The sequence below is a fragment of the Trichosurus vulpecula genome, chromosome 1, assembly GCF_011100635.1.
Source record: "Trichosurus vulpecula isolate mTriVul1 chromosome 1, mTriVul1.pri, whole genome shotgun sequence".
Classification (NCBI taxonomy): Eukaryota; Metazoa; Chordata; class Mammalia; order Diprotodontia; family Phalangeridae; genus Trichosurus; species Trichosurus vulpecula.
In genome coordinates, this window is record NC_050573.1 from 494166272 (window position 1) to 494190241 (window position 23970).

At 37.7% G+C, this 23970-nt stretch overlaps 1 protein-coding gene across 2 annotated transcripts in view; it reads left to right on the forward strand.

Moving 5' to 3' along the window:
• The window catches only part of PTPN3 (protein tyrosine phosphatase non-receptor type 3), a 256929-nt gene that overhangs the window by 118126 nt on the left and 114833 nt on the right, over nt 1-23970 (forward strand). For both annotated transcript variants that reach the window (XM_036738284.1, XM_036738276.1), the window contains exons 7-8: nt 3100-3152; nt 23362-23482. In XM_036738284.1, coding sequence (XP_036594179.1) covers nt 3100-3152; nt 23362-23482 — 174 coding nt within the window. The remainder of the gene's footprint in view (nt 1-3099; nt 3153-23361; nt 23483-23970) is intronic.

Genomic DNA, 23970 nt, shown 5'->3' on the forward strand with positions numbered 1-23970 from the left:
AAAAACCCCACTGATCTACTTGTAGTTCTTTCAGCAAGACACTATATCTCTCATCTTTATGCCTTCTGTACTTGGAATGCTCTGGCTTCCTTCAAGACTCAGCTCAAATATTGTCTCCCCTGCTTGAGTGAAGGCACAGACTGTCTTTGTCTTTCTTTGCATCCCCAGTTCTTAGCATAGTGCCTGGCATGCAGTTGGTACTTAGTTAATACTTGTTGACCGGCTGACAAAATGTACAAAATACATAAATACAAATTAATTTTGAAGGACCAGGAGAATACAAACAACTAGGGGAGTCAGTAAAAATTTTCATCGATGTTCTCCAATCAGGAAAGACAAAAGTATGGTTTTGATCCTGGATAATTGAGAGAATGGTGGTCTAAATGAAAGATCAAAAAACCAGAAGGAACAGTTGTGGTGGAAAGAAACATTCATGGAAAGAATAAAAGAATCATAGATTTAGAGCTTGAAGGAACTTTGGAAGAGGCTTAATTTGAGGTTTGTTAGGTTTGAGCTGCTGATGAACTGTCCATGTGGAAGTTTCCAGTAGAAAGTCAGGCAAGGAGCTAAGGGGTGAAGGAATATTAAAGGGTGGGGAGTCTGATTAAGGGAGTCAGTGGTTAGAAGCAAAATAGGCTTTTGAGGAGGGACAGGATAGAAAGAGAGGAAGAAACAGAATATAAAGGGATACAGGGAAATACACAGAAATCATAACTGTTAACGTAAATGAGATTAGCTCACCCGTAAACTAGAAGGAGGTAGCAGAATGGATTAGAAACCAGAATCCAACAATATGTTGTTTACAAGAGACACACTTGAAACAGAAAGACACATACAGGGTTAAAATAAATGGCTGGAACAGAATCTATTATACTTCAGCTGAAGTTAAAAAAGGAAGGGATAGCAATCAGGATCTCAGACAGGGCAAAAGGAAAAATGGACCTAATCAAAAGGAATTATCAGGGAAACTAAATTTTGCTAAAAGATACCATAGACAATGAAATCATTATCAAAATTTTTTGCAGCAAGCTTCTCTGATTAAAAACCTCATTTCTCAAAAATATAGTACGTGTAGAACTGAGCCAAATTTATAAAAATTAGAGCCATTCTCCAGTTGATAAAATGGTCAAAGAACCAGGCAGTTTTCAGAAGAGAAAATCAAAGCTATCTGTAGTCCTAAGAAAATGCTCTAATTCACTATTGATTAAAGAAATGCGAATTAAAACAACACTGAGATACCACCTCACACGTATCAGAAATGATAAATGCTGGAGGGGATGAGGGAGAAATAGGGATACTAGTGAACTATTGGTGGGGTTGTGAACTGGTCCAAGGGAGAAATAGGGATACTGATGCACTATTGGTGGAGTTGCAAACTGGTCCAACCATTCTGGAAAATAGTTTCGAACTGTGTCCAAAGGGCTATAAAACATGGCATACCTTTTGACTCGGCAGTACCACCACTGCTAGGTTTGTATCCCAAAGAGATAAAAAAGAAAGGAAAAGGGCTTCTAAATGTACAGAAATATTTATAGCAGTTCTTTTTGTGGTGGCAAAGAATTAGAGATTGAGGGGCTGCTCATCAGTTGGGAAGCGGCTGAATAAGTTGTGGCATATGATTGTGCTTTAAGAAATTACTTGTGGGGTAGTTTCAGAAAAACATGGCAAGACCTATATGAACTGATTCAAAGTGAAGTGAGTAGAACCAGGAAATCATTGTACACAGTAACAGCAATGTTGTAATAACGATCTACTGTAAAAGATTTGGCTATTCTGATAAATACAGTGATCTAAGACAATTCCAAAGGACTCTTAATTTTTCTTCCTCTTTTTGTAATATGGAAATACTTTTTGCATGATTTCTCATGTATAATTGATATCATATTGCTTGCAATCTCAGTGGGCTGGGGGGGTAGAATTTGGGACTTAAAATTTTAGAAGAAAGAATGTTTAAAATAATAAATTTTAAAATTCAAAAAAGGAAAATTAGGCACTTGAGTGAGAGATACTGATACTGATACTGATCTGGGAGTCATGAGGTATTGTGTCACCAGGAATTCCTTATTACAGTCATCGTCTTTCCCAGCGTCTTCTTTCCTTCTGCCCATTCATCTATCCTTCCTTCTTTCTTTTTACCCAGGGAAGTTGGTACTAGTCAATAGCATTTAGGAGTTGGGTTTTTTTTAAGACTGTATTTCTCTAAAGAATTTCCTGGTTCTCTATGTTTTGTCACAACATGATTTGCACTATAAGGTCTTGTGTATTGGATTGATTGAGAGTTGACCTTTGGAGTCAGTTCAGCCTAGTTTCAAGTCCTGCTTCTGACGCATACTGGCTGTGAGACCAAGCCTGGGCAGGTGACATTTCATCCCTCAGTTCCTAGGTTATCTGTATAGATGTAATAATAGATCTAGACTCAAACAACCTTAGAATATTCCTAAACAATGTTAAGCTGTTCTGTTCTGAGCCTGACATCTGACACTTACTTTTTATTATTGTTATTCAGTTGTTTCAGATTCTTCAGGACTTTTTTGGGGTTTCTTGGTAAAGATACCAGAGTGGTTTGTCATTTCCCTGTCCCGCTCATTTTTACAGAAGAGGAAGCTAAGGCAAACAGGTTTAAGTAACTTGTCCAGGGTCACACAGCTAGTAAGTGTTTGTGGTCATATTTGAACTAAGGAAGATGATTCTTCCTGACTCCAGGCTCAGCACTCTATCCACTAGCTGCCCCTTTGACACTTACTATGAATGCCCAAAATAAGAGTGTTAACCTTATGCAGCCGTCTCACTAATGTAAAAGCCAGTGTTTGTTCTTTTGTCTGGGTCATGTATGTAGTTTGGGGTGTTTTTTCACTTAAAAAGACTCTTTAATTCCAGTATCTAGTATTAAGAACTGTACAAGCCTTGCAATTGGCATACCTATTTGAAATGAATGATTTTCTTGCAGTGTAGCAAAAATGACCTTCAGTATTATTCATGAAATTCCTTTTAAAAGTCAATAAAAAGTGTCATCCACAATTATTTGTAATCGAATATATTGTTCAGTTTTATTCGGTGTATTGTTGAATTTTATATTTCTTGATTTTTCTTTCCTTCTAGGTTAGCATGCCCTCTTAATTCTGCCGTTGTTCTTGCATCGTATGCAGTACAATGTAAGTAGCCAATACATATTTTTGTACGACAGAAAGGTGTTGAGCAGCTGAGCTCATCCCATGAACAGGATTTCTGCTTCTGTCTGCTAATTTCTCAGCAAATCTAATTCTATAACACTTATTAGAGGTGCCAGCAAGACATGTAGGTAGAAACGTCCAATAGTTTCTTTTGCTGCCCTGCCCCCCCTCCACTCTCTGTTAGCTTCTTCTCTGATCTAGGTCCCTATTTTGGTGGGCAAATGGGAAGCTAGCCCTGGAGTGGATAAGCCTCGAATTCTGGCTATGGGAAATGCATCAGTGTTGATCCCATAAATGATATTTTAAAATATTAGGTTAGATGAGGTTACAATAGTGGTGCTTTTTGAACATGGATTTTAGAAAAGGAATACTTTGTTTATAAATTTATAATTCTCCTGATAGGCAAATAATGGGAATAACTGGAAAAAGAGAAGGGACATAAATGTAAGAAGAGATGTGGTAGGATTAACAAATCATTTTGGGGGCTGTGATGAGTCCACTTGATAGGATCTAAGATCCTCTAAAACCTGAAACTTTTCCTTATAAATATTAAGCTTCCTTTATGACTTAAGAAAATATTTTTGGATGGCATTAATGGAAGCAGCATATCATAGTGAATATAGAACTTGCCTCAGAGCCTAGGCTTAGGCTCCACCTCTGACACATGCTCACACTGGTACTATAGTGAAATCATTAGGAGGCACCAATTTGCTTTGGTAGTGAAAGTTCTCTTACCCATGAGTTCCCTGCACTAAGTAAATAACAGGTCCAGACACCATCCCTATTAAGTAGAGAGTAGGAATAGTCCAGATTATCTTTTCAGTAAAAGACTCTTTAAAGAATCCCCCATTTCCTACTGTTCCCATGGCAATAATTCGTGAGTAGTAATCATGGACTTGAGGTGTTTGGGAAACTAAGTGGTTAAGCGCCCTTGGGATTTCCCAAGTAACGATGAAATCACAGGTCTGGATAACAACAACAAAAAAATCACAGAGTAAATTTCAGATAAATTACATAACTGTTCAGAATACTGTATTTGGACTTTAAGGATGAAACATCCTTATGGATGTTCATTCTTAAGGGTGAAGCCCTGGGAAAGCCTGTGACAATGGAAATGTTAGCATGAAGGATAGTGATGATGATTGAGGTTTTTTTCCCATATGTTCATACATATATACAAACCACTAGTTGGCTAGGAGTCTTTAGGGACAAGCTCTTCTTATTACTGTATATATTCATGTATACAATTTTATCTCAAAAAAAATAAAAGGAATTCTCATAGCAGTTGCTGCATGGCAAAAGAATGATTCCTTTTTTTTTTAACCAAGTCTTTTGAAGGGTCAGGCATGGAAATTCCTGAAAGGAAGCCTTGTTGAATAATATTAATCATCTAGCAGTCTTGCAAGGTTAAATAAAGGAAGACTCTGCTCGGAGTTGTTGGAACTGCTTAGTGATCAGTGTTAGAAAGAATAAAATGTTGGCACCTAAGGGGCATTGAGTGGAACTGAAAAGGTTAGATAATTAATACATTTCAGATGGGGTCTTAAAAGGTTGGGGCAAGTGTGCTTTTATAATATGAATTTTAGAATAAGAATAATTTTTAAAAGGTTCTTATCCTTATGTTTTCTTTGGCTTTTATCATAGTATCTCATACATAAATGGTTGTTGAATAAAAAAGAAAGTAGAAAAAGTCTGTCCTTTTAACTTTACCAGCAAATTTATTAGGGGAAATTTTTAATTAAATAAAGTAGCATTTTCTTAAATAAAATGGAATTTTTTCTTTACTGATTTGGTGGAATCTTGAAACATTTTAAAGTTGTCTTGAAATTTAAAATGTATTCATGCCTAGTAGGAATCTTTGCGATAGACAGAATTGCCTGTTGCAAACTCAGGTTCCTCTGCCTCAGCCTACCCCGACTTGCTGCCCATCAGTTCTTTGTCATATCGCTCATTGTTTCTTGAATGATCTCTGCTCAGAGACTGAAGTTGTTCTGGGCTTCCTTTTTCCTTAAGTATTTCAACCCTTTCCCCTCTCCCTGTGCTTTTGGTTTTTAATCACTCTTCCCATTTCAAAGAAAAGTCATCTCATGAACTTTCATCCTCCCCATAACATGTCCCCACTTTGACATTTATTTTCTTTTGGTGTCAGAGGAAAAAATAGCCCTTCCTAAAGCTAATTGTCCTCTGGATCCTTGGGCTCATGGGATTGTAGATTTAGAGCTGGAAGTTGTACTCAGAGGTCATCTAGCCTAATTCCCTTATTTTACAGATGAAGAAATTATACCCTAGAAAGGGGAAGGGACTTGCCTGAGGTTACATAGGCAGCAGATGGCGAAGCCCAGATTCGCGTTGAGGTCTTCTGACTCTAAATCCAGTATTCTTTCCACTTAATCATGGGGCTTCAATTTGACGCCTTCTCTTTTCTCTTTTATGACCAGTATTTCACAGAATTCTATTGTTTTTGAAAGTCTCTTGACTTTATCCCTTCTACTCTATCCCTGTTGTTACCATTCTTTTCCAGGTAATCCTCACGCCACACCTGGACTATTGTAACAATTTCTGGTCTTTCTGGTTCAGAAACTCTACCCCTGTCTATTATATCTAGATTATTGTTTCCAGACTAATCTTCCTAAAATAACATCTGTCATGTCATTCCGCTCTTTGTCAGTGTCCTGATGTCCATGTAGAAGGTTTTGTTGTTGGTGATGAGGTTCTTCAAAGGGTCCCATTCATAGGTGGCATCAAATTTCATCCGGTCCCAAGACATAATAAAATTTCAATAATATCTATAGTTATTCTAAAGGGATTGGTCTAACTATCCACACTAAGAAAACAAAGTGGAGTTTTTGTTTGTTTTAAAGCACATTACAGCAATTCATTTTTTTAAGGCATATTACATACAATGTCCAGTCAGAAAGGCAGCTTTGACATAGCTTCTGTGTCTTGAATAGATTTTGAGTAGGCCCCAGCATTGAACAAGAAATGGAGATTAGACTGGGTTGTATATGGGAAATTATATGGTCCTTTAAATGGCACCACATTGCTCACTGATGCAAAAGCCCGTGTTTTTAACACCAATATTCTCCAGGTGATGCTATATATGCCTGTGAATCATAGAATACCATGACCCAAGAAGAACCAAAATTGCACTTGACTCAAAGGAAAATGGAAAGATGCATGGTTATTGTAAGTAGGAGGCTGTAGCTTATAACCAATGATGATGACTTGCATTTGAAAACTGTCATAACAGATATTGTCAGGGATGTATATGACTGGAAAAGGAGGTAGGGTAGTTATATATTAAGAATGAAGGACTGCCCCAGTATTTAGCCTTGATACATCTGAAATAGACAAAGGACCAGAGGAAAAAGCCTCCAATACATTAGATGGGTCCTCTACGAAGAATTGACAGACAGACATGGATAGGAATCCTGTAGAGTAGGAAGGCACTATTAGGTTGTGAACTGCATCAGTAGGATAAATGAGGTCATAGATCCATTTGTTACATAGTACATCAAGTCTAAACTCCTTTGCTGGGCTTCTGTAGCCTTCACACCCTGGTCTCCTGTCTATTCTACCATTTGGTGACATAGTGGATAAAGTGCTGGATATGGAGTCCAGAAGACCTTATTTCGAATCAAGCTGCAGACACTTTCTAGCTCTATAATTCTGGGCAAGTCACCGGGCAACCTCTCTCTGCCTTAATTTCCTTATCTGTAAAATAGGGATAATAATGCTTACTTCTCAGAGTTACTTGTAAGGCTAAAATGAGATAATATTTGTAAATCCTTTTGCAAACTTTAAAGTGCTATATAAATATTATTAGTACAGCTGGTAGTGGTAGTAGTGGTAGTAGTGGTGGTGGTGGTGGTGGTGGTGGTAGTAATAGTGGTAGTAGTTCTCGTTCTTCCCTGAAGCTAATTGCTCCAGTTGAGTCAGCCTTATCTCCCTATCCCTCACCATTTCAAAACCCATTTCCTTCTTTCCTTATTTGATTCCCTTGGTCTGGCACATAGTAAGTAGATGCTTAATAAATCCTTCCTTCCCTCCTTTCTTCCTTCCCCTTCCTCTTTCCCTCCCTCCTTTCCTTCTTTCTTCCCTCCCCCTCCCTCTATACATCTTTCTCCTCCCTCCTTTCCTCACCTTCCCTCCCCTTTTCCCTCTTTCCCTCCCTTCTTTCCTTCTTCCTCTCTTCCTCCCCTTCTTCTTTTCTACTTCCTTTTCCCCTCCTTTACTTTCTCTGTCCCTACCTCTCTTCTTCCCTTCCTTCTTCCCTTCCTTCCCTGCCTTCCTTCCTCTTTCCTCTCTCCTTTCTTCCTTTACTTCTTCTGTCCCTCCTTCCCTTCTTTTTTCCTTCCTCTCTCCCTCTCTTTCCTGCCCTTCCATTGAGTTAGAAGGAAAAATGAAAGCTATTACATGTTAAGTGATTATGAAATTGCAAAACAAAATGCTAACTTAGATCTAAGAGGAAAGGTTATTAAAGAGATAATGAATAATTCTGACAATCACTACCTGCTGTTTTAATACTCTAATATTTACTTATGGTAATAGTATTTACATGGTTCACTCCCACCTTCTCAACGTAGCTCGTTGGATATAGACAAGAATAAATTTTGCTTCTTTTCTTTACATTTTGTCTTGTAGCCACAGTAAAAATCTTACCACTTGATCATGGTTCCATCAATTATCTTTAAAATATAAAGGTCCCATGACTTCAAAAAGTTTGAAATCCTTGTTCACAATTAATTATTCCATTTTTGGAGTCCTACTGAGTGAATAAACAGTGTTTAACAGCTACCATACTATTTTATATGGCTTTCTGAGTTGTTTCAAATAGGCTTATTTTCTCTGATTAAGCCATTAATTTAAATTCTTAGAGCCTAAATCGGAACCAAGACTTTTGGGGCCCCCTGTATTTCTTTTGTCTTCTTCACAACACCTGATGCAGAACTAGAAACTTGAATTGAACCTCTGCTTTCATTGGCATAGGCCACTCCCATTAAGGAAACACCTTCTTCCAAAGCATATGTCATCTGTTCTGAAAATTTTAGTCTTAGAGGGGCATTGAAATGTTAAGTGACTTTCCCAGGGTCATATAGCCACAGTATGTGTCGGAGACAAAAGTTGAACCCATGTTTTCCTGACATGGAGGCCAGCTCTTTATTCACTACGCCATGTTGTCCATCTATGCCCTGGAAATGTAGTAGTCATCTTTTTTAGAAGAGGTAACCTCTGCCTTTCTGACCTTGCTTCTTTATCTGCTACCTGTCTATTCTGCACTACTTGAACTTTCAATACAGTCCATCATGATTTAGTGAAAAAGGAGCCAGAAGTCTTGAATTCAAAATCTGGCTCTGCTGCATAGTTGCTGAATGACCTTTTACAAGTTACTTAATGTTTTTGGGTCCTAGTTTCTTATGTGCAAAATTCTGGTGTTAGAGTGAGTAATAGCAGAAGTCCGTTCCAACTTTAAATTTTCCATATTTATGATTACCATCCCATGAAATTATTAAAGCTGTTGCTACTAGCAACCAGCATCTTTTATAAATTCTCTGGTACAAACTGTTCCAGCAAAACACTCCCTTAGTGGTGATTTCTCAATAAGCTATTACCTCTAGTGTAAAAAAAATTGGGGCAAATATTTAATAAGGTTTTGAGTACTTCCTGGAAGATAGTGAAGTAGTCAGAAATGAAAGAACCAATTTTCCCCAACAATAACTAAGGTGGGGGTGGAGAGAAAGGGAGAGCAAAGAGAGGGAACAGTGGGGAGAGAGAGAGAGAGACAGAGAGAGAGAGAGAGAGAGAGAGAGAGAGAGAGAGAGAGAGAGAGAGAGAGAGAGATTGAAAGAATGAACACAAGTCCATTAGGAGAACTCGGGTTTTAATCTGCCCACTTGCTGTTGCTGCTGAGACAGAGTACTGGCCTTATTCCTGGAGTTTGTGCTCCCCATTATGGGCAGAGGATGCTAGAGGAACAAAGTGGTTTCTGCATCCTGGCCTTGGAGTTTTAAGATGGAGGAGTGATGGGCCATACAAGGGTTGCTATAGCATCCTGCTCTGGGCCCAAGCCGAGGAGAGAACAGAAGAAGAGAAGTCGTTGCCTCTACAATTCTATAGTATACTTCTTCCCCAAGCATTGTAATCCCTGAGTCAAGGAAAATCAAAAAGGAAATCTGGAATCTTATCATTGCTGCCCTAGCCACTTTTCTACTCCCCAAGGAACTAGAATAGGGACAGAGCAATGGAGGAAAAGCTGGCCTTAGAGTCAAAAAGACCTGAATTCAAAATCAGAGACCTGCCTCTGCAACCCTGGGGAATTCACTTTACCTCAGTTTCTTCACCTCTAAAATGGGAGTGATAATAGCACCTCCTTGGGTGATTATGAGGATAGAATGAGATAAACTATATAAAGCACTTTGCAAAGCCTTAAAACACTAGAAATATTAGCTCTCATCTATAAAGTGGATGTGATAACAACACCTGCCTCCCAGAGTTGTTGTGAAGATCAAATTAAATAATATATATGTAAAGTGCTTTGTAACTATAAAGTTCTATGTAAATGTTAGCTATTGATGGGAGGAGTTTGTCTACTACTGGCAAATATTTGTCCATTTCTGGGGTTGAGAGAGGGCCCAAAGATGGAGTTACCACCATTTTATCTACTCCAACCACCATTAAAACCATTGCTATCTGGTCACATTTTCTCTCCCTCTCCTACCCCTTTTGGGGTGGACGGATGAAGAGGGAGCAGGATTAGGAACTACTGTCCCAAGACTAGGCCAGTGCAAGTAGGAAAGGGAGAATCTGCAGAACCTCCCTAGCAACAGAGACGGGTGAAGAGAATAAGCATTTACTATGTGTCAGACACTGGGCTAAGCGCTCTTTACAAATTGTATTATCTCCTTTGATCCTCATAACAGCCCTGTGGGGTAGGGGCTGATATTTCCATTTTGTGGTTGAGGAGACTGAGGCAAACAGAAGGCAAATGTAGTTGAGGAAAGATCAATAGATAGTGAGAATAAAGTTGAGTTCAGAATGTCATAGAACTTTAAAAGTGTAATGTAAGTTAAATAATAGATTTTTGAAAATAAAATTATTTCAGTCATTAATCATGAAGCGTTTGTTAAAGAGACTGTTAATGTACCAAGACCAGGAGTAAGAGAAGAAGGAACAAGACAGTTGTTGGCTAAGGATAGTTTATAGGAATTAGACCTGTAATCGTATGAGTATAGGGAGCTCCCACGTGTGCAAGGTCTCTCCTATTGCATGCCAATATTTTTGCTGAAATTTATACTCTTAAAATGCTGCCTAGAGCAGGAGGCTCAGTGATTTACCTGGGAGTCCCAGAACCAGTATATATTAGAGACAGGGCTTGAATTTAGATTTTCCAGTCTTCAGTGCCTGCATTCTGCCCTGTACCCCATGCCCTTATTAGAAGAAATAATTGGAGAAAATTTCCTTGAATGTAAAACAGTAATCAGTCCACAGGCAAAGAAAATTAATAGGGCTTCAACATGCAGGAATTAAAAACTGCAGTCTCCCAAACGTATAATTATCAAATTTCTCGATGATAAAGATAGTTTTTAAATAGTCAAGAAAGAAAAATAAATTACCTATTTGCCCCTGGGCCATGGGTGGCACATACAATAAAGTACTGATTAGAATCTCCCCAGGTTTTTCACTAATTAAATGAAAAAGAAGGAAGAATTGTTCAAAAATATGCACAAGCCTTAAAGATAGAGGATTGAATTCAAAAATTGCATGTCAAATTAAAGGAATTTATTGAAAATAAAGTTCACAATTAAAGAGATCGCCGCGGTTGGGGAGCAGGCAACTTCAGATCAGTGAGATAAGATGTTTGTTACTAATTAAATAGGAGGGTAGTCTAGTTCTGCCATCATCTTTAGTTGAGACTATAGAGTACAATATGTAAGATTTTATTAGCGATAGAAACAATTTAGGATTTGAGATAATAATTATGTACATTATAATAGGGAAGAAGAAAAGAGTTAAGATTTATTTCTAGGCTTACTTACAAGGCTTGGCAGGGGTGGGGAAGCAAAGACAGTCAAAGACCTACAAAATGAAACCCCTATCTGGCCAAAGGGGGTGAAACCACAGGGGTTTCCTACTTTACAGGATGAAACTGGATTTGTTAATTTTCAAGAGTAGAAATTTTTTTTTTTCATTTTCAGCAACAGAAATTTTGGGGTGTTGTCTAGTCCTGTGATTTGATCACTGTAGGGGGAACTCCTGGTTTGAAATGTCCCTCTACTAAAGCAAATGGGCAACCAGTATGCAATTTACAGTCTTGGAGAATACTCTAGAGCACCAAGCTGTTAAATGACTTGCCCAGAGTCAGACACTTTCTGACATGTTGCAGAGGTTCCCCTGACCCTTTCCATCCTCCTCTAGCCATCCTTTCCAGTACTAATTGTAGCTTCTTTCACATCCTTCCTAACTGACCTTTCGATGCTGCTTGTCCTCTGTCGCCACTTTCACATTTTCCCTGTACTATCATCACTAGGCAATCTCTCCTTATCACTTGATACGAATCCTTGTGGCTCTGCTATCTACTAGTACCCAGGCCTGTCTCCCTCCTTTCTAAATAGGTCAGTATCTTTCGCTCTCCTGAGTCCTGCTCTCATACTAAGAGACCATGATACCCGTGTTGCTGTTCCCTTAAATGCCCCAGTTTGTTAGTTCCTCCTTCTTCTCAACTCCTAAAACCTGCTCTTTTCTTCTCTCTCACCTTTGGACAGAGATAGTTAAGGTTAAAACCTCGCAATCATTCTTAGGTATTCCATAGGTTCAAGAATCTCACAATTCTTCAATCCTTATCATTCCCTCTCACCCTTTGCTTTATATTTCTAAATCTAGTCTTCATTCTCATTATGACCTCCAGTCTCTCCATCCTGTAGGATTCTCCTTTCTTCTCAATCTTGATCCCTTAGCTAACCAGTTCAATTGGGTTCTGTCCTTTACTTTGGAATCCTTTGCTCCTTTGTCTTGTCACCCATCACGTCTTACCAAACTCTAACCCTGGATTACTCTCACTGTCTGCCTCCTTGCTTCCTTTGCTACTGAACAGATTTGGAAGAAGTCACAAAACTATGCTGATTGGGTCTACTAAAAGTTTGTTATTTAATCACAAACTGAAACCCTCACTGAAACAAGTTGTTCCTTCCACTTCTCTCTGATTGAATCTTTGTCCTGCTCCCTACAGAGACTGTTGCAGATATTCTCTTCTCTTTTCTAGCTATGTAGTACCAGCCCCCAACCCCCACAAACATTCTTTCAGGTGAGGGCATTTCCTTATAATTCACCAAAAAAAATGAGAGCATTAGCTGTTAGCTCCCTCTTCTCCCTGTCCCCTCATCTTACATTCCTGTGTTTTTACCCCTCTCACCCTTTCTTCCTTCACCCTAGTTTCTGATGAAGAGGTGGTCCTTTTTTCCAAGGACTACCTGTCTAGGTGTACCTTTCATCCCATCCCCTCCCAGCTTCTCTAGCAAACTGCCCCCTCAATCATCCCTGTCATCTTCAGTCTTCTTATCTATTGGTTCCTTCCCTGTTGCTGACAAACACTCCCAAATGGCTCCTGTTCTTAAAAAGTCTGATTAGATCTTAGCATCCCCCCTATCATCTCAAATACTGCATCCCTTTCTTAGCTGAACTCCTTGAAAAAGCTGTTTAAATCCAGTTCCCCTACTTCTTCTTTTCTTTCCTAAACCTTCTGCATTCTGACTTCTTATTCACTATGCCACTGAAACTTCTCTCTCCAAGTCATCAGTGGTTTCTGAATTGCCAAATCTCATGGCCTTTTCTCAGTTGTCATCCTTCTTGACCCATCTTCCTTATTTGACACTACCATCCTTATTTGGCTACCATCTTCTTCTCCTAAACACTTGCTCCTTTCTGAGTTTTCATGATACTATTCTTCCTTGGTTCTCCTCCTACATATCTAATTATTCTTCTTCAGTCTCCCTTGATGGATCATCATCCATGAGCCAGACTATGGGTAACCACAGGGGTATGTCCTAGGCTCTTTTCTTTCTTTAATCTCTCACTTGATGACCTGATCTGTTGTGATAGCTGTCTTAAATTATTATCTCTATGTAGATGACTCCCAGATTTATAAATCTAGTCCTGCTCTCTCCCTTGATCTTCTGTCTCATTTCACTAACTGCCTAATAGAAATTTTATTCTTATGTTCCATAGGCATCTCAAAAATACCATGACCAAAACTGAACTCTAATTAACTTTTTTCCCCAAACTCATCCCTCTTATGTACTTCCCTATTATTGTCATGAGCACCAGCATCTTTTCAGTCACTCACTGCACCAGTCAGTTTCCAATTAAAAAAAAATCTGTTTTTCTCATATTTTAGCCTTAAATACTAAAAGTTAAATATACAATAGAGAAAAGAAAAAGAAACATTATAAATTTAATTATTGAAACTTAAGTACAAAATAAAGAAGGAAAAAAAAGCATGTCATGTACACAACAGAACATAAGAGTAGATTCAAAATATATAACAATAAATCTCTATTTCAGGAAAGCCTATATAATAAACACTATACATTGTATTGGGAGCTGTCCATTTTTTCTCTGCTTGTAAGTTTTCTTTTGTTCTCTGCTGTGCATTTTTTACTCTGTTCTTTTTTCCCCCTCCACCCCGACCCCCGCCCAGAAGGCTACAATTAAGTGCAGATATATTTAGATGTAGATGTATATTTGCCAATTTTATATGTGTGTATATATACATATACATACACACATATACACATATGCATACACATGCATGCATATGTGCATATATACCTATATATATTTATATAGTTATAAAATATCCCCTTTCTCCATTTATACAGGCACCATCCTAGTTCAGACCCTGATTGCCACTCACCTAGTCCTAATTGATTTCCCCACCTCATGTCTCTCCTCTCTCCAATCCAATTGCAAAAATTATTTTCCCAAAGGGCAAGTCATACATATTCCTCTACTCAGAGAGCTCTAATGGGCTTCTTCTCACTCTAGGATGAAATATGAATTCCTCAGTTTGGCACACCCAACATGAGCCTTCTTTACCTTTCTAATCTTACACATTACTCCTTTCCATTATACTGGTCAATTTATTGTTCTCAAAAATGTTCCTTCTCCTGTGTATCTGTGCAACACTGGCTGCCTACATGGTTAGAACGCTCTCTTTCCTCATCTCACTTTCTCAGTATTGATGGATTCCTTCAGGCTCAATGCCACCTTCTGCAGGATTCCTTTCTTGGTCCCTTAGTAACTAGAACCATCTAAGATTGCCTTTCATCTGCTCTGTATATATTTAGCATATGTTCATTAATGTAGAGTATATGCTGTTTCCTCCATTTGAGCCCAATGGTTAGAAAGCTCTAAAGATAGCTTAGGTCTACTCTGTGTCTATTTTGTATATACTTATTAGTATTTACTTTCTCTGCCCCAATAGGGCAGTAGACCCACTGAAGCAAAGGACTGTTTTCACTTTTTATTCCTATACTTAATGCTTAGCATAGTACTTGGCAGATAAATGCTTAATAAATATTAAATAATTGATTGTTGATTGGTTGCTCTGACACAGATCATTGTAACTCCAAGACTTAGCTTTCTCTAGCTGTCTTTAGCTGGAGAAATAGTTATAGGGGAAAAAAAGATGGTTTTACCTCTTAGATCATATTAAGAACAATAATTCCAGGAAGCAAATCAAATTTAATAACTATGAATGGTCTGATTAGTCCTATTAAAAGGAAAAGAGTTATGGGATGGTTTAAAAAATGACATACATTAAAATATTGCCTCTAGAGGAAGAACATTCCATGGAAAAAGAGATGCACAGATGTTAGAACATTAATTGGTCTAAAAAATAAAAATGCAAATTTTTAAAAAGGAAAGACGGTAGTATCTGATAAAATCAGATTCAAATTAGAAAACATCAAGGACACAAAAGGGTGTGCTAAAAAGTGCTTAAAAGAACTTTAATGAATATGTATATGTGTGTATATATATACACACATATATATATATATATATATATATAAAATCAGTGCAATAATATAAATATTTTAATATTTCAGACATTTCAAAATTAAAATAATAAGACATTAGCAGCATAAGAAATGTTCTTATTTAAGAACATTTCATTAGAAGAAATTAGAAATAACAAGAATTTTTAAAAATAAGACTATGTGGAGACTAAATATATTTCCATCAAACAGCTAAAAAGAAATTAGAAAGTTAAAAGAATATTTAAAATTGCAATGGTAATACCATTTATCAAAACTTCGAAGATAGAGCCAAAACCATTCTTTGAGGCAAATTTATAGTACTAGCTGTGAGTAAAAGAGTAAAATAAGTCAGCCCATAAAGTCATTATAGAAGGAACAACAAAATGGTGCAAAAGAAAATAGAAAATGAGAGAATAGAGATAAAAATAGAAATAAAATATTAAATTAACAAAATAAATGAAAGTTATCTTAAAAGATGAGACCATTAACAAGTTTGACCAAAAGAAGGATTGGGAAAAAACAAATTTGAAAAAATGAAAAAGATCCTGACAAGCAAAAAAGAAATTTGGAATATCATCAGACAATATTGCATACAACTTTGTGCTAATAAATTTGAAAAGGTCAGTGAAAAAGATGACTGTTGCTAAAATTGCTAGAACAAGAAATAGATAATTTGAGTAAGCCAGTTTTACAACAATAAATACGAGTCAACAGTTTTCCCATAGGAAACACCTGACCCAGATGAGCTTATTGGTCAGTTTTTCCAAATTTTTAAAATTTTACATTGCATAGCTTATTTCTAAAGATCAAGAAAGAAGGAATGCTGCCATTCTTCTTGAGACAAACTTCATCTTGTTTCCAACACCTGTTAAAAAGAAATTTTAAAAATGCTAAACAAAGTATTAGCAGATGGAATAATAGCACAGTTTAATCAAAAACATTCATTGTAATTTAATATTTATATTAGGTCTGCAGGGGTGGTTTAGCATTAGGAAAAAATAAATCTGCTATGTGTTACAAGAAAAATAAATGAATACAGCATCTATCTTATGACAAAAACCTGACGAATAATAGTTATAGGAATTTTTGTACCGTAGAAAATTTTTAACTCAAACCTAAAGACATTCATTAAGAACAGGCATAAAACAAAGGTACCTGCTTTCACCACTTTAACATCCTATCAGATGTGCTAAGAATTTGATTTTTGTTTTGTTTTTCGAGACTCAGGTTCTCATTTTCCCCAGGCTAGAAGTGCAGTGTCCACTCAGAGGTCCAACTCCACTGTTGACTGACACAGAAACTTTGACCTGGTCCACTTCTGCCCTCTTTTACAGGCAATCTGCTCTTCCTCCCACTCTGAGTACATTGGTATTGTACTTCGTACAGACACTAAGTAGGGCTTTTTAGAGCTATGGAACTCAATAAATCCATCATCGGCCCCAACCTCCTCATTACCAGGGATTATAGGAATGTGCTGCTACACCCAGCAGCAATTTGTAATAAAGCCAAAGGAAAAAAAGAAATCAAATAGATTATCATAAGAAGCAGCTAGGTGGTACAGTGAATAGTATACTCTGCCTGAAGTACCAGAGACCCAAGTTCAATTCCAGCCTCGGACACTTCGTAGCTGTGTGACCCTGGGCAAGTCACTTTACCTTTGTTTGGCTCGATTTCCTCTTCTGTAAAAGGGGGATAATAATAGCACCGATCTTTCAGAGTTGTTGTGAGGATCAAATGGGACAATAATTGTTAAATTAGCACAGTACCTGGAATTTTAGTAAAAATCTAGTGAGTGCTACATAAATGTTAGCAATTGTTGTTATTATTAGATAAGTTGTAATGAAATTTGTATGGAAAAACAAATGGGTAGCATTTTTAAAGGGTAAATTTGGGAGAGAAAAGTCAAAGAAGTTGTATTCACCAGACTTTAAAACTTAAGATGAAAGAGTTCATATAAAAACTGTCTGATAATAGGCAAAAACATTTTTTTTAAAAGGGGGAAGAAAAGATAAGTAGAACAGAAGAGAATCCCATAGATAAGACCGAATAGGTATAAAAGATTATCACTTGGTAACTCTGGAGAACATGATAGCTACTGGAGAAAGAATTCATTATTTGACAAATTTAAGAACACTGGCTAGAACATGGCAATAAATAAATTTATATCTTTGCTTCATGCCATATACCAAAATCAATTCCAGCTGGGTCTATATAATTTTTTTAAAATATAAAAGAATATAAGAAAAACTATTGAAAAGGAAGATGATGTTTATTTCCTCTCTGGAGGGCAGATCATTTTTAATGACTGAACATCTAAAAATTATTAGGTAGAAGGATTTTATTACAAAAATAAAGTTCTGCAGAAGAAAACATCAAAATAAAAAGTAGAAAAAATTTTGCAGCAAATATAATAGATGAAATCATAGTATTTAAAAGACTCAGATAATCCAAGTCACCTTTGCTTAATGGTCAAAGGATAAGATCAGACATTTTACAACAGAGAATACCCCACAAATAATTGCTTTTAAAAATTCTTTCTGACTCATGACCAAACCCCCTGACAAATTTAACAAAAAGCAACTCTGAGGTGCCACTTGCTACCTATCAGGTTGACCTATCGAGTTGAGAAGCAGCTAAAAGTAACACAATTATGTGGTGGCAGGATTTGGAGAAAGAGGTACAGTCTTAGTTTTCTTGATATAATTGCAAATTAGCAATATCTTTTTGTTTTTTTGGCAATTCAGTAATATGTGACGAGTCACAACAAAAATTATGTTCTTTGATCTGCTGAAATCCCATCATTGAGAAGTGTCGTAAGAGTTACCATTAATTATTAATGATATTAGTTATATCATTATCATTTAATAAGACAGTTTTTGCTGGTAAAATACAGGTATAACATCCACGATCAATAGAGAGCAAGGGCAAAGATACAAGCATGTAGTAGAGAAAGAACAAACAAATAGCGAACAGAAATTGTGTATTCATCAATAACCATCCTTATTGGAGGCAGTTAGTCTGGGCTTATAAATACCAGCGTTAAGAACTCTTTTGATGCTGGTGATCAAATTTTTTCAGTTTTGTGAGACATATTACCATAGAGGAGGAGTTATCTGTGCTTTCACAGCTGAGATTCTTGTTCAGAGCTGTATATATACCAGGTAATTCCTGACCAATTAGCTCTCTGCCCTTTTTCCTCAGACGGTCTGTTGTGGTGCTGCTTTTGTGTCAGGCCACATTTGGTACTGGTTCAGGGAAATGTGTGTTATCCTTTTTTAAAAAATTATTTCTTTTTTAAAATTAAATTTATTTTTAAATTAATTTTTAAAATTTTTTTCTCTGCCTTGCCCCTCATTCTATTAGGGGAAAAAAACAAAAAGAAATTCCTTCTATCAAATATGCATGATCAACCAAAATAAGTTCTCTGGCTTTGTTCCTTCTGCACCCTACATTCAACACCACTGTCAGTCCCCAGATTATAGCCCCACTAATATTAGAGGCCAGAGAAAGTTATAGGCTTAGTTTGAAACTGGAATAGGATGACACTTTTAATTCTACAGACATTTCTGAAGCACTTTCCAATGCAAGTCACTCTGCTAGAGAACTGGGAATATGAAGACAAAACCAAAATATATCCTGCCCTCAAGGAACTTAGATTCTCCTCTGATTGAACTTGGTTTTGGACCACGTAATACTTTTTAAAAAGCCCATAGATGAATGGAAAATGAGGCAGATCAGGAGACTGAATTCCTGTGAGGTCAATGGAAACAATTCCTACAGTATGGTGGTGAGGGAGGAAACCAAATGAACTTGAAATATTAATGTGAGGTTAATACAGTTTCATGGAGGCAGCTAGGTAGCTGGGTTCAAATCTAGCCTCTGACACTTACTAGCTGTATAACCCTGGGCCAGTCATTTAACCCTGTTTGCCTTGGTTTTCTGATCTGTAAAGTGAGATGGAGAAAGAAATGGCAACTCATTCCCAGTGTCTTTGCCAAGAAAACCCCAAGTGTAGTCAATGAAGAGTTGGATGTGAATAATCAATAAAAAATATATAATTTCATAAGTATCTCCATTATGTGATCATATGGAACTTGTTATGGGACTATAGTAATGAAAAACTACTGTGATATGAGGTACATCTCTAGGGGCTGTTCTCTGTCCTGGTTAGACCGACTGCCACATTTTAGAACGGACATGGACAAGGTAGAGTGAAGCCAATGGGGGCATGGCTATGGGTGGGGGTCCAGGATGGTCTGAGGACTGAGAACTGTGCTGTAAAAGCAAACTTTCCAGTCCAGTACTCCAAGATAAGGAAGAAAGATGGTTATCTCCTTTGTTTTGTTCTGTATTTTTTACCCAAAAGGAATGAAGCAAAAAATACTTGAGGGAGCAAAGAAGGTTGTTGCTGATACCTTCAGGTATTTGAAGGACTTTCTGTAGCAGGGGCACTAGCTTTGTCTTGTTCTTTCTTAGAGGTCTGACATGTAGGAACAGTGAGTGAAATTGAAAAGGCAGATTTCAGCTCAACATAAGAATAATGACGAATAATGAGACCTCTTCAAGAATGGGCAGCTTTCCCCATCCCTGGAGCTGAATGATGATTCTTTGTGGAGGATGCTGGGTATTCCTCTATGGCTGTAGATTGGCTGGCTGACTGTTGAGACTCCTTCTAATTCCGAGCTGTTTCTGTATGGGGATGTTGGAGTCCATAGAGTTGGGGTGACTTGTATTGCCTGGAGTCATGTAGGTGGCAGAGCTGTGGCTCGAGGTTAGGCCCCTCACTCCAAATGCAGATCCGCTGTAATTACTACTAAATCATACTAGGTCCCACCCCAGTAGTTTGCTGGTAGAATTGCACATTGGCATGATCTTTTCAGTGCAATCTGGTAAAATGTGAAAAGTAACAAAAGTAATTCTGCTCTTTGACCTGTTGAAATCTCATCGTTGAGAAGTACCATGAGAAAGTTATTCCCTGCCTCCAAACCCTAGCTAATGGGCTGGTTGGGGAAGTACTCCTCTAAAGATAATTATAATGCATTTTATTTTGCATGTTAAGAGAATTATAAAAACCGTGCTATGAGAGGTCTGTGGGACGAGGTGGTTTATAAGCATTGGGCAGAGGGTGAGGTAGAGGAGGTGGCATAGGAATTGGGTTTTAAAGGATGGGAAAGAGTTTCCCATGGGAAGGGAACAAGAGGGCAGACATTTCAGGAATAACAATAAAGATATGGATTATGAGGTAACAGTGCAGTTTTTTGGGGGTTATAGGGTATAGATGGTAGGTGGGACTTAGAGTTGTACTGGAGGTAAGAAGATTGCCAATTTTATCTCCATTTTACAGATGAGAAAACTGAGGCTCAGAGAGGTTAAGCAGCTTACTTGTGGTCACACAGCTAGTAAGTGTCAGTGGGCATGGGGCAACTAGGTAGCACAGTGAATAGAGCTCAGGGCCTGGAGTCAGGAAGACCTGAGTTCAAATTTGGCCTCAGATACTTATTAGATGTGTGACCACAAGCAAATCATTTAACCCTGCTTGCCTCAGTTTCCTCATCTGTAAAATGAGCTAGAGAAGGAAATGACAAACCACTCCAGTATTTTTGCCAGGAAATCCCAAATGGGGTCATGACAAATCTGACATGACTGAAAAATAAACAACAGCAACAGCATTTAGACAGCAGTTTTTCGGAAAAGATGTGGGAGCTTTTGGGGATAAAAAGCTCAGTATAAGATAATGGTATGTGGCGGCCAAAAAAAAAACAAAACCTTAATCTGCTTTTAGGCTCCGTTAGGAAAGGCAGAGTTTCTCGGAATAAGGAGGTAATGGTCCCTTTGTACACTGCCCTGGCCAGAGGATCGTTTTATTCTGCTTGGCAGAACAGGACAGCAGAGCTGGGCTTAGTGGGTGGGGGCTGCAAAAGATTAAAATTTGGGGCCTATGTAAAGAAGAATTTGTTGATAATTAGAGCTGTCTAAAAGTGCATTGGGTTACCTTAGGTTATAGATTTAGAGCTAGAAGAAATTTATTTTTTAATAGCATTTTATTTTTTTCCAATTACATGTAAAGACCATTCTCAGCATTCATTTTTGAAAGATTATGAGTTCCAAATTTTTCTCCCTCCCTCCTCTTCTGCAATTCAAGCAATCTGGTATGTGCAATAAAGTAAAACATATTTCCACATTAGTCATGTTGTAAAAGAATAAACAGAAAAAAAGGAAAAAACACATTAAAAAAGTGAAAATAGTATGCTTCGATCTGCATTCAGACTCTATAATTCTTTCTCTGGATGTGGATACCATCGTGAATTTTTTGGAATTCTCTTGGATCATTGTATCGCTGAGAAGAGCTAAGTCAATCAGTTGAATATTGCACAATGTTGCTGTTGCTGTATACAATGTTCTCCTAGTTCTGTTCACTTCACTCAGCATCAGTGCTAGAAGGAATTTAGAGGCCATTGAGTCCAATGCTGTCATTCTGCTGATGAGGAAACTGAGGCATAAAGATATTAAGTGACTTTCCCAGGGCCACACAACAAATATCTGAGGTGAAATTTGAACCCAGACCTTTCTGATTCTAAAATTCAGTGTTCTGTTTACTATGGCACACTGCCTCTCATCCCACATGCTTCTCCATAATTGGAGGTCTTCAAGTACAAGTTAAGTGGCCATACTTGTTGGATATATTGTGAAGAGCATTTTCTTTTTATATGGGTGGCCTCAGTGGCTTCTGAGTCCTTCCCAACTCTGAAATACTGTGATAAAGTTAATCCAGGCAGCATCAAGTTGTTTTGAGACCACAAATTCCACTGCTCCCAGTAGAGGGCAGACTGGCTCTGACTCCCAGTGAATTCATTGCTCTCAGCTGTGATTGAGCTGTCCCCAAGGAGGATAGGAGAGCCTGCAGTCCACGGACACATGGAAGACTCATGGGAGTTTAACAAAGGAGGGGAACAAAGGAATGGGTTAGCAAGAGAACAGAGGCAGGGCATAAAACATGCATATCAATTGTCAGGTTATCCAGTGAGCAAAATTGAGTGGGAATCAAGATAACCCTGACCCAAAAAAATTAGTATGGCATCCTAGGGAAGGGCTTGTCATTGGCAAAGATGAGCACCGAGGAGGCAAGACTAAGATGAAGAAAATAAGTGAAGAGGAACTCGCATAGAGGGATTGGAGTTTAGCCCTGGCCCTTGAAAAGGGCAACAGTTTATCTAGAACAAACAGATACAAGAGAAGGAAGGGCCGTAGCCCTGTATGCCAACAAGCTCTCCCTCCTCTATGGAGATTATTTAGCATGAGGATCGAAAATTATTGGAAAGTACTTGTGTCAGGATCAAAGGAGAGAAAAGCAGATGTTACAATGTTGCAGTATAGACCAGGTCGATGATAAAAATAACATCCGTCTAATAGAGATTTCAAACTTAGGACTAAAGTAATTTATGTAATAGTGTGTATATGTACATAGGTTTGTGTAATATATGTTAAATGTAGAAAGATAATTTGTTTTTGGTTAGTCATTTTCAGTCATGTCTGACTCTTCATGACCCCATTTGGGGTTTTCTTGGCAAAGATATTAGAGTGGTTTACCATTTCCTTCTCCAGCTCATTTTACAAATGAGGACACTGAGGCAAACAGAGTTAAGCGACTTGCCCAGAGTCACACAGCTAGTAAGTGTCTGAGGCCAGACTTGGATTTTTGTGTGTAATACTAGCATAGTATTTCTAAGGGAGGTTTCTTATTTGTCTAAACCCAACTGGGTTGAGTTTAGAAGAAAGAAACCTAAACTGCTGTACTGTGTGTGGTAAAATATAATGAATATAATATATTATATCATAAAAAATATAATCTATAATGAATACAAATACATATACATATATAAAATATAATGAATATTTCCAATTCATCTATCAGCGGTGAACAATGGTAAAGGACCTAGTCCAAATGGGAGCTTTCTTCAGACTCATCCTGGCCCTCAGCTGTGATGGGAATTCTTCATTGTATGCATACAGCAAGGAGTGTCATCTTTGTTAGTCTCTTTTATAGAACTACCGATGCTTCTGACTATGATGCTATTGTCGTCTATTAGTACAGACTGTCTGAACAAAAGATTAAATTAATTATTAATTCCCCTCTCCTTTTTTTTTTTTCTTAATAGCTCACTTTGGAGACCATAACTCTACACTGCATCATTCAGGATATCTTTCTGATAGCCAATTTATACCAGATCAGAATAAAGACTTTGTAACCAGAGTAGAGTCACTGCATGAACAGCACAGGTAATACCTGACTAAAGCAGAATCATTTCACGTGCATCATTGATTATTTTAATCACTTAGTTCTGGATATGTTTAGGCATTATATAATGTGACTTGTGTGATCTTATCTTAACCTCTAGCTCAGGAATTATTTTAAAAGGATGGTGGATGGATTAGCATGTTGGTAGCTGTGTTTGTATAGACTAGTACTGTGAGGGGGCAGCTAGGTGGCACAGTGGATAGAGATCCAGGCCTGGAGTCAGGAAGATCTGAGTTCAAATGTGGCCTCAGATACTTACTAGCTGTGAGACCCTGGGAAAGTCACTTAACCCTATCTGCCTTAGTTTCCTTATCTGTAAAATGAGCTGGAGAAAGAAATGACAAACCACACTAGTATCTTTGCCAAGAAAATCCCAATTGGAGTCATAAGAGGTCAGACACAACTGAACAGCAACAAGAAGTGGTTCTGAGATCTTCTCTTAGGGGTAAAGTATACCTGTTCATTGAAC